This window comes from Leuresthes tenuis, unplaced genomic scaffold (genome assembly GCF_036924035.1).
Source record: "Leuresthes tenuis unplaced genomic scaffold, fLeuTen1.0.hap1 SCAF_13, whole genome shotgun sequence".
Lineage (NCBI taxonomy): Eukaryota > Metazoa > Chordata > Actinopteri > Atheriniformes > Atherinopsidae > Leuresthes > Leuresthes tenuis.
The window spans coordinates 13,341,438-13,355,180 of NW_027325367.1; the positions used below are offsets into that span (position 1 = coordinate 13,341,438).

General features: G+C 39.5%; 1 protein-coding gene across 2 annotated transcripts in view; it reads left to right on the forward strand.

The window, feature by feature from the left end:
- Nucleotides 1-1,668: 1,668 nt before the first annotated feature.
- The window catches only part of LOC140267332 (low density lipoprotein receptor adapter protein 1), a 42,637-nt gene continuing 30,562 nt past the window's right edge, over nucleotides 1,669-13,743 (forward strand). For both annotated transcript variants that reach the window (XM_072362580.1, XM_072362581.1), the window contains exon 1: nucleotides 1,669-1,946. In XM_072362580.1, the coding sequence (XP_072218681.1) occupies nucleotides 1,862-1,946 (85 nt within the window). In that variant the 5' untranslated portion in view covers nucleotides 1,669-1,861. The remainder of the gene's footprint in view (nucleotides 1,947-13,743) is intronic.

A 13,743-nucleotide genomic window follows, 5' to 3' on the forward strand; every position in this document is an offset into this window, starting at 1 on the left:
ACATAACTTTTACTTCTGACTTGATATAGGATTTCACCTGCTCAACAATTCAGGGCCTGATTTTTTAAAAAATTTTATTATTTTATTTTATTTTTTTACAACAGAGGCTTCCGTCACAATGTGATTTGGCATTGTGTTGCTCAAATAAGCAAGACCTTCCCTGAGAAAGATTTCTGTATTATGTTGCTCAGTATAAACGGTGCCTTCAGTTATGTGTTTTGGTGAAAGCCATAGCTAATATCCCCATTCCATTGTAGATGCTGATAATTGGACTGTGTCAGTCTGGAGGAGGCATTGATTACCTACATGAATGTGAAATTTTGACTCGTCCGCTCTTAAACGAGATTAGGCTCAAAGGAAGGAAGATTTGTGTTTGTCTTTTAAATTACTTTATAACAGTAAGTGTTGCATAGGTGCTGAATGTGGCTACTTCATACATCTGCAATACAATTTATTGGATTTCAAAGATATAAAAACTTTACTTCAGACCCGTGTATCTGCTCAGAATCTAATCTAATACAACTTTATGCTGGTTTACGAAGAAATATGGAGCTGTTTTCTTAAATCAAACTGGCCTTCAAATGCAAACATTTGCATTATAAGTATCAACACACAAATAAATTAAAGTACATAAACTTTAGGTGTCTGAAGCCCACTTGACTTGATCCCATAGAATACATTTATCTGCCAAGTAACTGTTAATTCATATATCTTAACTGCTTATATGTCAAGCGTGAACTAATCACATAAAATCATAGCAACAGGATCATTTGTTCAGTACCTTATCAATTAAAACACCAGATTGTTTCAAATTTGTATTGATATGTATAATAAATGATGAAATCCTGCAGTTCTTTCCTATCTTCTAGTGGCAAATGTTAAATTAACTATTCATCTATGCAGTCTTTCACAGAGGTGAGAACCTCTCCCTGGCACTACATCTGAAAGAGTATTTTTATAGCCAACCCTTACACCGACCTGTTGCTAAATTGAATCTAGCTGTTAGGAGCATCTCTCGTTCGGGCATTTTTAGCATCTCACAACTTTTCCAGTTTTTTGTTTCCCCTGTACCAAACATAGAAATTCAAAATGAGACACATTTGTTCAAATATGGATTGAATCTCTCAGTTTCCACATCTGATATGACGTCTCACAAAGGGGTTTAAACGATTAAAAAAAAACAAAAAACAAAAAAAAAACAGTGCCTATTCTAGTCAACATCACAAGTTCTTCATTTTTTTCCTGGAAATGTGGATCTTCAATGCTGCAAGAACAAGTAACAGTCAATAGGGGGCGCCACCAGTTAGAAATTAGAACACTTGCACTAGTTTCATTCTTCATTATGTTGAGCATTAACATTTCCCTCTGACTTTATTTTTATGACATGATGTACATTTTTATTTATTTACCTGATAGTAATGGAAATTGTGATGTGAATGGCAACGACTCCATACTGAAATAAGAAAACACCCCATTCACTGGTGGAGAATAGAAAAATAAACAAAAAAGAGAAATTGTAAGCTCGTTAGGCTTCTGAATAAATTTTCTTCACAAAGCTATGGCACTGTCATGTTTTTCCACTCATGGGAGCACTTCGGAAGACGCTCTCAGCTCCTGAAGGTTAGCAGGACACGCCCTCAACTTTGGAAACGTTGCAGTGGGTGCGTGTGTTGCCATCAGCAGCTCACATCACCGGGGACTGGGGAAGCAGAGAGACCTACGATCGGAACTTGTGTCTGCGTCTCCCTTTTCGCCTGTTCCTCTGTAGTTAATCAGCCGGAGCGCATCCCGCCGTGTTCAGCTCCCTGCGGTGCGGAGACTCAGGGGGAATCCACCTGGCGGAGAGCGGACACACCTCGGGATGGATGCCCTGAAATCAGCCGGCAGAGCGATCATCAAGAGCCCCGGCGTCCCGCGGCACACATGGGGAACTTCGAAGCACGAAAGTGAGTGGGAATATACTTGTGTTTGGACATGGTTTCAGTGCCGCAAATGTAGCAACAGTGGTGTTATCTGTCAGAGATGGAGAGGAGGGCGTTATGGGATTCTGGCTCTTTGTTGCAGGCTAATGGACTGTTATGTTTTATTATCGGTGACCTTTTCTGTTCCTCCTGCTTTGGTGCCAAATAGTCCAGCTGTGTATACAGCGGTGGAAATAGCTGCACGATTACACGCTGCTTTTTTATTATGTTGTTAAGTCTCAGTTGTACTTTTACTGCACCCTGAGCGATAGGGCTGTGGCAAGTGCTGCCAAGTGTTCCTTAGGAAAACAACTGTGGTGAAAAACACGACGTTAGGAAAGAATTAATCAGAAACTATTCCGTTAAAGACATAGATATTGAACAAAATATGCACACTGTTCATTCTGTTTTAGGTAAGTAACAAGACCATTGAAAACACATTTTAGATAATTTGTTCTCCCTTTTAGAATGAAATAAAAGGATTTGATATAGAATGGAATCAATGCTTAGGCTATATGCTTGAAATCTTTGGGATCAAGTAAAAAAAAAGAAGAAAACTGTTGAACCCTCTTCTGCTAAAGCAGTAATGTTCCAATGTCATTTTGAAGCTTCAACTCATTATTTTAGACCCAGTACATCACATTCTCACACATTTTCAGCTATTCGTTCAATCAAATTTACAGCTTTTGCTGTGGCTTCTCGATGATATTGGCTCATTGTTATGGTGGAAACATGCAACATGGGCAACTGCTATAAGAGGTAGATTTGATTAATGATTTTGGAATTGTTAATGATTAGTGCACTTAAAAATGTTATCGTCTCTCTTAATTTTTACGTGACTAATTTAGTATAGGCCTGATATTACACTTAAGCCGTATGGCGAATATCAACCATTTATTGGGGATAAATGCAGAGAATTATCAAAAATAGCTCTCTGCAAGCCCAAAAAAATTTGCACATGGCGGATATGACATGTCTACAGCAGATAACAGGGGTGTAAAAATTCTCACCGTTTAAAGTGTGCCAACCAGACGGCTGAGCTGTGTGGAAATCTAATATTTCGCTTCATCCCATCATTTTTCAACAAGTGAGTGAGATGGTTATGCAAAACGATGGCGATTATCTCACACATAAGACATGTTTCCTTTTATTCATTTGATTCTACATCAGCTGGGAGAGCTCATCTCACTGCAAAGACATCCCAATTTGTGCATCATAGGCTGAAAACTAAGGGATTTGGAGTTCAAACGTTCTACTGCCAAAGTACACTGAATACTGCATGATAGCCCGCCTGTCTCATGCTTTCATGTTGTGGATTTTGCATGTGGGTTTTCTGTTATCGTACTTTTTCTTATAGATTGGAAGTTTGTTCAGCAGGTTTTGCAGTACAGGAGCTTATCTGGCAATAAGAATTAGCCCGATGATAGGGTAATTCCACTTGAGGAGAGACTTCTTCTCTAAAAAATCTAATGAAAATATGTATATTCATTGATACTGGCATTGGCTGTTGTCTGAAACTAGTTGAAAAATCCATCCATCCGTTTTCTGTACCCGCTTTTTCAGTTCAATTCAGGGTCGTGTGGGGGCTGGAGCCATTAGAAAAGAATCCGGGTACATCCTGCCAGGGTTGGCAAAAATTCATTATTAGGAAATATATTATTATTATATATTATTCCTAATTATATTATTAGGAATAGGCATTATTTTTTTTTTGATAGTTTTGTTTGTTTGTATGAAAGTTCATCAAGATGTGTTTGAAAATGATATCTTGATATAAAGCGAATGCAACAATTATTTTTCAAATATTCATACTAAACGGCAGAGTGAGGTACAGGAGGTTGCGAGGGCTGAGTGAAGGGTCAGAGCAACAAACCTTCACTACCACATCATCAACGACTGACTACTCTGATGGCTGCTGTCTCACTGAAGTGTCGTCTTGAATGCTCCCTCCCTGCTGCTACATTGCCCGCATGCTGCATGCTGCTTTTGCCTCATCCCCTCAATTCCCTCTTAGTGACTAAGCCGCTGCCCATTACAGCTTTCATCAAACTTCACTGATTCATTTCACAGCCAGGAAGATGTTCTTGGTGTCTTTGGGCTCTGTAGGAAGCATTTTACATAAATGATTGCATATTGAGCATGAATCCATTGCATTTAAAGCTTTTCTCATTTGATAAGGGTGTTAATGAATCTCTCTGAATACATTCAGTTTTGAGCTTGAGCATAAAATACGAGTGTTAAGCAGCCCTAAATGGCTTTAGTTGTTTTTTGTTTCTCTGCTACACCTTCAGCAAAACAACGCTGTGACTTTGCTAACTTTACGATGACAAAATCTCACAAGCGAGTCATCAACATGTCACCTTGAAAGACTCTGTTAGTGTCACACTGTTAGCAGGAGCGTCTGCATTATGCTCCTCTTCTTTTATTGTTGTAAGTGCCTGGCAGGGAGGAAGGAAAACGCAGATTGACAGTGTCAGAGAAGAAGCCAGCTGGAATTCTGCGCCTGATGACAAAAGCAGTTTGTGTCTGTGAACCACCAGAGGAATCAGGCTAGAAAAATGTGTAAGCTGCGGTCAGAGACTGTAAGAGTGACTGCTGATGTCCCGAAGCTACTAAGCAGACAATTTGCTGAGAGGACAGTGTCTGTGTGCCAGCCTGCTGGCTGTTGGAATACAAATAAGGTAACGTTGCAGTTGCTTGGCACAGACACAAAGTAGGTGTGATTAAAGTTAGTAAAAGAGTGAATTATTCGAGTCCTGTCAGCTGGTGATAAAAGGAATAGCATGCAAAATGTGGATGTAGAGTCGCTGTACTTAAATAATCACTGTTCATGACCATGCACAGTCAATTTGTGGACAGTTCGGGTGTATTCATCATGCCATGCCAGGTTGTTTAAAAGGGACACTACTAAGAAACATAGTCATAAGACAGAGAATTATTATCACATTAAGCTGAATCATAGACTTAGCTTGAAGGTTAGATGAAATGGAAGCATTTAATTGGTTGATGATGGCAGGGATGTTGATGTTCTCTTAACAGTTTGGTGAATGAGCGAAAGTCTAGAAAAAAAAGGATTTTTTTTTTAAATTTCCTGCTATGCCTCTAACAAAAACTAATCTTGTTGGACATTTACTATAAGCTTGGTGTTATTTCTCCAGAGGAAAACTGACATATGCAGCGCCGACCCATTGCCCCTCGTGGCTGCCTGTCAAATCTGTTGAGGGCAAAGCTGGTGTCAGGCTGGACAAGGACACAGCGTGTACGCGAAGAACAAGCCATCCCCTTGGATCTCGTCACACACAAGCGCTTCTTTTCTGAGCCTCGGTCATCAGACGCACTTACCCCCGCCACCCACCATGTTCCTGCTGTACCGTCAACATCAATCCAAAATGTTCCCGCTTTAGACTGAATTTAATTCAGTAGGACTGTGCCCTTGGGATCTAGTATTACATTTTCAAAACTATTTTGTTTTGCAGCGTTCATTTCATCTCGTGCTGCTGCTGCATGGCTGTGCGATCAATATGAAAGAATAACTGGAGTAACAGGTAGCCTTTCACCTGGCTGTTGAACACACATCTTGTATGTGTTATCGGTAAAAACGTCAGAATGTGTGGTTGAGTTGCAGCTCGGCTCAGAGTTTCATCTGAAGTTAGTGGAGCCACAAGTCATTAGATTTGACTATTTGGGAATCTCTGACAGCAAATATAGCCTCTGGTTCTGTTAGACCTGACCGGGGTTTCACAGAACTGACACACAGGAAGCACTGGTGCTCTCAAGGAGCAATTATCTCTCAATGGTTCATTAGGACTCAAGTAACAATGAGTCAGGGAGGTACGAGTGAGGAATAGGAGGAGCAGGCCCACTTCCCCATTAAGAAATGACAAAAGAAGGGGTGGAGAAAGGGATAAAAGCTTAGGATTAGTGTATAGCAAAATACAGATGCTCCCTGTGCTTTGAATGCGATAAATAAGATGACAATTTGATAATGATAGGGAGTCATGGAGCTTCTGCATTTGATTTAATTATGCAGATTCATTAATGTAGCTTTACTAATAACAAAATACACTAAACATATTATGAAGCCTTCAAAGCCCTTGTAAAGGCTCAACATTGTATTTCTTTTTCTGCCTACTGGTGCAATAGATTTCTTAGATTGCTGCATCAGCCTTAGTACACTGATGATGAACAGGAATACATTTGTGGTGCTACAGCCATAACAGCATAATTACATTATACAAATTACTTGTCAGTAAGCAGTTTCTTAATCTGCTTTGGATGATCTACATCTCTCGGTAAACCACAACAAGCCTGGACTACCTGTAAAGGGACTGAATGCACGATTAAGCACAATTTAGGTCGCACAGTTTTCCCACTACGAGAGTGCAGGCCTGGTAAGCCACAGTGAAAGTTCCAACCAAGACAAGTTTACCTTATTCTTTTTCTAATTCTAGAAATATTGCTAAATAGCCATTCAGTGAGAAATCATTAATTACTTGGGTTTGAAAGCTTCTTTGTGGCGCTGCTCTGAAGCTTGTCCTCTGTCTTTGCCTGAAAAACTCTTGACATGACGTGAGCACAGTTGCCATTGGCAAAGAAAGCCAAGCGAACAGAAATTTGAATGCAAATAGCCTGCTGTGCTGTTTGACCGAATATGTCATTCTGTGCACCGGCTCTGTTTCAAAACCTTTCTAGGAATGGAGCACCAGGAGGGGGGGACAACCATGAGTACTAGCACCTCAGTCTCCCTTCAGAATGTATAATAGTTGTGTTGGTCAACTGTGCAAAATGTACCACTTTCACAATAAAGGTTAACGTGTGTGAAACTATCATAGAGAAAGTAATGTCTGCCACTTTTAGACTTTTAAGATGCCCTGAACTACTTGTGTTAGAAAGGGCTGACTGGTGGAATTAATCTGCAGACTGTCACGCAAAAGAACAAAAGACCAAAGACGTGAAAGTTTGAGCCACATGCAACCCAACATTGTTTTTAACTTGTTTAGCTTCACTTATCATGCACTTAGTTTAGTTGAGCTACAGTTAGAGTTCCTTCTGGCTATATAACAGGACCCAGGTCCCAATCAACATGTAAAAGAGAGGAATTGATTAATTGACTCAGGTATCGCAGACTGTGACACCAGGGACTTTATGTTAAAATGTTCAAGATGTTCTGCTGCTTCTAACTTTCTGGGATATCATAACACATGTAAGTGATGTCTATTAAACTGCACAGATGGTATGTTTTGTACTACACATTCTAAGGTGAGACTGGGCCGATACTGGAAATGATGTTTATGTGACCTGTGTGAAACGACAAGAACGTAACACCACTCGGATTATTTTTGATGTCACGGCAATGGAGCGAATTGTGAATCAGCGCATTGGGTAAGCTGGTAAATTTTAATGCAGTGCAAAACATTTTCTGACTGCGCATTTCAGACACCGCCTCTGTGCGGTTCACACCTGTCACTCAAACAAACTGTCGCATGAAAGTTAGCTCAAAGCAACCTGGAAAAGGTGCCAAAGATTCGTAATAAATGATAAGACATGAAAGCACAGTTCGATACCTAAACCAGAAATGAAATTAAACTTACATTAGCGGCTAAAATCTTTGTTTAAGAATTAGCATTTTACTTTCACCAGGATCCCTGTATAAACACACTGTCATGAATACCTGTTAAGCCCAAAAATACTGACACTTTCATCTTCGCGCAAGCATATCAAATTTACATGTACATGAGCAGATTTTCCCTCCAAAGCCTGCATCATTCATGCTGACAAACTCATCTGTCTCACCAGTCACAGGCTGAGAATAGATTAGATGATGCAGCCGTGCTAATGAGTTTTCATGGAGCATGCTTTAAGCAAAGTAGCCTGTGTAATGGTTTTCTTATTGGAAAGATCAGTGGATGCTGATGTTGTGAGTTATTGCTCAAACTGATAGATATAGCTCTTTTTAAATCCTTTGCTTCTCCACTAATGTTCTTTAAAAACAAGACTCGGAAAGCTCACTTTTAATATCAAATAATCAGAATTTTGCTTTGTTTTTCTGGTCTTGACAAGGGGAGCAATGCAAACATAATGTATTGTTCAGAAACTTATAGATGATAGGTTTAAACAGATATTGCCTTTTTTTTTTTCTCCTACAATGAAGTTCCCATTTCCCAGCTCGCTGCTGGATTCTTGTGTGAGAGCATGACCTTTAGACTCTTTCCACTTCAGAGGAGAGCTACTGTCCATGAGCTAAATCCCCTAACACTCTGATTAGTAGGATTATTGTCAAACACACAACCAACTCACTGACAGCTCTGTACAGCCTTTATTGGAGTCTGCTTTCTACTAGACTTATTTTTTCACTTGGTTTCGTGTGCAGAACCATTTTAAAATCTTTTTTTTTTATCTTCGTGTCTACTACCGAACCCCCCTGTGTGAGACTGATATTTGAAGCCTTGTTTGTAGTGAAACTCAAGGGGTGGAAGTGTTGATCTGTCAGTGCGCCCTGCGTGTTTGTTCTCACTGAAATATCTCAATAACTGCCGTATGCATTGCCATGGAGTGCTATCATCTCTCTCTTTTTTTGTGAAATATCTATCTTTCATGTCTCTCTCTCAGCATGAATTGCTCTGGTTACCCCCCTTACTTGTCATTCTGCCATCTAGTCACTATCTTGCTCTTAAGTCCTTTCCCTGAGGTGGAGGTGTGTTTTCAGTGCCTGTTCATTTGTCTGGCAGCAAGCTTAGATTAAAACGTACTGTCTGAATTTGTTTCTCTCAGCCAGGTGAATCCAGGTTATAATGTTACCACCACCACAGACCTCCAAGCGAGTGTTGGTTGGCTCATAAGTCTCTTGCTCAGGCACATTGCTGGAGAGCTTCTGTGTTTTTTAAGAAAATCTCTTTTTTTTTGTTGTGTCCTGGAACCTTATTACAGTTGATATTTTTCAGCTATCTTAAAGTTTATATTTTCTAAAGTTGTATGTACCACTTTGTTCAGGTAACATTCATTGTAGGAAATGCTTGTTTTATAGCATCTTCTTTTGAGGCTAGTTCAGGTTACACGATGGATGTAATTTTCCAGTGGCTGCATGATGTATCATTTTATTATTTAAACATGGCAGTGCATGTCAATTAAGGCAAATTAGGATGACACAAACTTGTCATGCTTCAGCTTTTCAATTTATGCAAATGAAAAAACTGAACAGCTCTCACTTTGTAAGACAAATACAAAGAAGTCCGAAAGAAGTCCGTTTGATAGCATCCAATTTACTGAGGATGGTGCTGAGGACATTTTGTTCACGCAAATTTTTTTTAAAAGCTTTACTTAGAAAATACAGTGTTTGGTTGTTGGTTAGTGACATGCAGACACGAAAGAAACAGAAGAATATGCTGAAAATGAAAATTTCTTTGCAGAAAGAATCACAAGGGTTTTATTCGTACAAGTGGAAGTGATGCATCTTTACTCCGACAGCTTTAACAGCGTTAATGCTGTTGTGTGGACTAAAGGTTTCTCGCTCTTACTATTTACAGAACAAAAGATAAACAACAAAAGTTCTGCAAAGCAGGATCCAAACTCACAGGAAGCATCTTTCACAGAAGCCCTTTACTGGTGAAGCAGCTGTGAGTGCATCTGTGAGTGCAGCTCCAAAGCTCCAGATCTGTCCTGCCAGTGCTTGCAGTTTCCTTTTAACAGGCCTTGCCCCAGATGCTTAGAGCTGAACTCTTCATAGCTCTGCTCCTCAAAACTGGAATTCTGATATAACACAGGCAAACTCAATGCGGAGCTGAATTATGTCCTGTTTGTTGCTCATCTGACTGTGTGATGTAGGTTTGTGTTTATTTTCATATACTGTAACTGACATCCAATTACAGGTGGTCGCTCCATATGCATGTCAGGACGCATTCATTGCCAGGTGTGAACCTTCGTAGACTACTTGCGACTGCATCACACTGGATACATGATAATACTAGGTCTGCACAGAGCTTAACTGTTCTTCTCACTTGTCTTCTTGTCTTTTTCCGCCTGTGTCCTTGTTCTTATATGAAATATGTCATCCTGTCTTAGGTCTGTGTTTAATCAAAGCTTAAGTAGAGCCCATCTGTTTCATTCCACAGCTGTAAGTTCTGTATTAATGCACTAAATCCCAACTGTTCCCTGGGAAATTCACCTCTGTACTTCTTTGCGGTTTAAGGATAAGGTAGGATGTCATAGCTGAGCAGTGAGAGCTTTATCTCTCAATGTCAAAACAAGAGCTGTGCGGAGGAACTGGACAGAGTGCAGGATGTGTGTAGAATCCAACAAGGTGTGCGTTAGCACTGTTGTGCCAGTATTTATGTACCTAACAGGAGGGGCTGGTTCCTCATTTTGTAAAGATACATTTTGATACAACTTCAAAATTTGATGTGCATTTTCTTGTATTTCAAAGCCTAATAACACAAGTTGGACTGTTTATTTTTTTGGACACACATTTGACTGTTCCATTAGTTTCTGTCACTGTTCCATTTGACAGTTATTGATTTTTTTTTTTTTTTTTAAAGCGGTACCTCATGTTTTCAAGGCTGCTCCACATCAGACTCCATATTGATCCTCTTTCTGAGGCTCTGGAGAATTGTGGTATTGGCAAGTGTATACCATCTTGTCCTGGCCCACAGTACAAATGTGCGGTAAATGGTTTGGTGGCTATTTTTTGTTAAAGCTCGCAAGGTTAAATCTAAATAATTTTTTATCAATCTCCTCCCTCCACAAGCATAATCAAACTGCATTTTATAACTGAGTTATATGGAGTTGAGCATGTCACTGTTCTCTGCAGTGTTTTTAGCACAAACAAGGTTCCCTGGACTGAAGTGAATTATGCAACAGAGGGGAAACCTAGAGATCCTATCATAGAAAGGTGCTTGTTCACTGAGCTGCATCAACGCATACACACAATCCAGCTGAAGTAAAGCCCCAACATTGGAGGACTGTTTGCTGTCCATGGCAGCTGTCTGCAAAGTGGAATAGGCTGTCACTCTGGCTTAAAAGACTTAGTGAGGATGTTTAGAGAAAAAAAAGAATTGAATACTGTAAATTCCTTTTGTATCGGCGGCCGTGTCTCCATGCAGGCATATGTGTGGATATCCGCTGAACCTGCTCCTCAACTGGAGAGACAAATTCCACCTCCGTATTCTGCACCTCTGAAAAATTCAGCTACCTACACAATTTCTGACACATCATCTACCCTTCTGAGCTCAGCACCAAAGTGAAGGCACCCACTCCTAAGAATAACTCTTATGTCCTCAAATTGGTAATGGGAAACCACTGCTCAGCTCAGTATTGTGTGGGAATACAATGTTAATACCATTGAAACGGAGCACAGGAAAGTTCGGTCAAAGTTTTCTCATTAGTTATCTGTTGTAGTGGTTGTCAGATTAATTAAAATGAGCCGCTGGTGCTGAACGTAGCTGAGATAAGTGAATTAGCTTTTTACTGATTCCTCTGATCATTATTTATTGTTAAGCAAGCTGCTGATGATCGACTTTTTCCCTGATGATCTTTGTCTTGAATTACTGAAATCTGTTTTGCTTAGAAGATCATTTCCATTAGAGATATAGGTGCCCCTCACTTTTTAAAATTCTCTGTTTCTTTCACCACATTTGCATTAGATTTTACTCTAGAAAATTACATCTTACATGAAATCCTCTTAATAAAATAAAACTTCCCTATGGTTCATCTGAATCTCCTTAATTTTGTCACATCAATAAGCATCATTGTACATCATTTAATTTACACTCTGACAGTTTCAAGGTATTTGAAAACTTTTCACCCTCAGCTGTACCTCACAGGTAGGACTGATGTCGTCCTACCTTATTGACAAAAGTTACTGGGACATATTATACAGCCTAACAGGAAGATTAGCTGTAGATTATAAATACACCCACCAACTTCAGTGGCTATTTTTCAGGGTAAATTAATCTCTTCTTTAGATCTTTTCTGTATGCTCTTCCAAAAGACCATAGTAGAAAGAGAAATATGTTGGTCCTCGTGAAAACCCTAACTTGTGGTCTCATGCAGCAATTATTATAGCATTTCTCATGTTTTGTTGTTCCAACATAATTATGGAAAACACATCCATCAAATGTGTCATGTAACGTTTGCCAAATGTCTGCAAATGAAGGAAATGCAGTAGCTGTGAGACTTATTTTGGATTCTGAACTTTGCATTTAAAATGAGAAAAACACCGTTAGATATATGCTTGCGGTTCTCTTGAGTCAAATCCAGCCCTTTTACAATATTTACAATATTTTATTAGGGTGAGGCCATTTTATTTCTTGTCTTTTTAAAAGGTAATTCTGTGCTTTCTGAACACATCGCTAAAACACTCGCATTGATTATCCCTTTATCTTGATACTCCAGAGATGTGACACCTGAGATGCTGAGGTACTTGGCTGTCTCAGACCGGCATCCATCACTTAACTGGAAGGGTCGGAAGTGATCTAATGTATAAGAAGGGGGGTTGCCCTGTGGGATGCCCTCATCTGTTAAAGGGATACTCAGTCTCCAATGAAATCAGCAGCTCTTGAAGGTGATTTGTACTGTGTGATAATGGATGGCAAAGCTTCTGATTGCTTAAGTAAGGCCTTGTTCTCCTATAACTGAGTCCCAGACTAACTCTTAAAAAGTATAACTCTGGGGGGGGGGGTCTGCATCAGATAAAATAAATTTTCATGGTGCCGAGCACCATGTGTTTTATGAATAAATATCTAAAAGGAGAGGTCTCCTTAAATGCTGAATGGTTAACTACCATTAATGTACCGCATAACTCCACATGCAGACAAAGAGTGGGCACTTCACTCAATAAAGATTATTCAAGGCACTTTTAATAGACATTTACTGTTAAATACAAGTTGCCTCTGTATTTAATGCCTTGTTGCCAATGATAAACTATCACTGTCAGGACTTTGTAAACCGCCTATCTAATAAACAGTTGCTCCTTTTTGCCATATTAATTTGTGCATGTGAAGCAGATACATATGCATTTACAGTAAATACATCTACCAAGGCTTTACAAATAAGGCCCTCATTCAACAGTTTATCTGTCACTGCCCTCCCAAATCACAAATAAATGATGATTGAAAAACAAATTGAAATGAGCTTTTCCTGATCTGAAAGCCCTATGATTAAATGTGGGCATCGAAACTGTTTTTATGAGCACACCACACAACAAATGTAACAGGAGGAAACAGCTGACACAATGTTTCTCGTTGTGTCAGTTTCCAAATATTTTCAGAGAGCGTTTGATTTGACATATTTAGCCACTGATGGTTTCTGTATAAAAAACTAACTGTAAACATAACACTGACATAACCCTGTGCATTTCTTAAAGCTAGTGGATTAAAGTAGCAAAACAGGTACATATGAATGCATCCAAGAGATGAGACGTTAGCATTCATTTGGATTTGGGTCTCACACAAACTAACAAATGTGCAGCTCTGCCTTTGCCTCCACTAAACACTGAGGAAGCCATCTTTGACTGTTTAGCGTTGGGCAGGTGGTGTACGGTGGGTTTTAAGAGCTTTTCAGCAGCAAGTTGATACTTAAGTTAAGTTAAGGTGAGAAACCATAATGCTGATCTTCCTAAAATCAGGACATTGAGCATAAAGATATTAAAACCTCGAGGGTAAGTGCAGAGATAGGTGATGCTGAGGTTGCTCATTCTCATGAGGAACAAAGCTATGGGGCTTGTCTTAAAAAGATACATATAATATAGTCATTGTCTGCTTATCTGGCTCCGTCCTGCTGCACAACATAA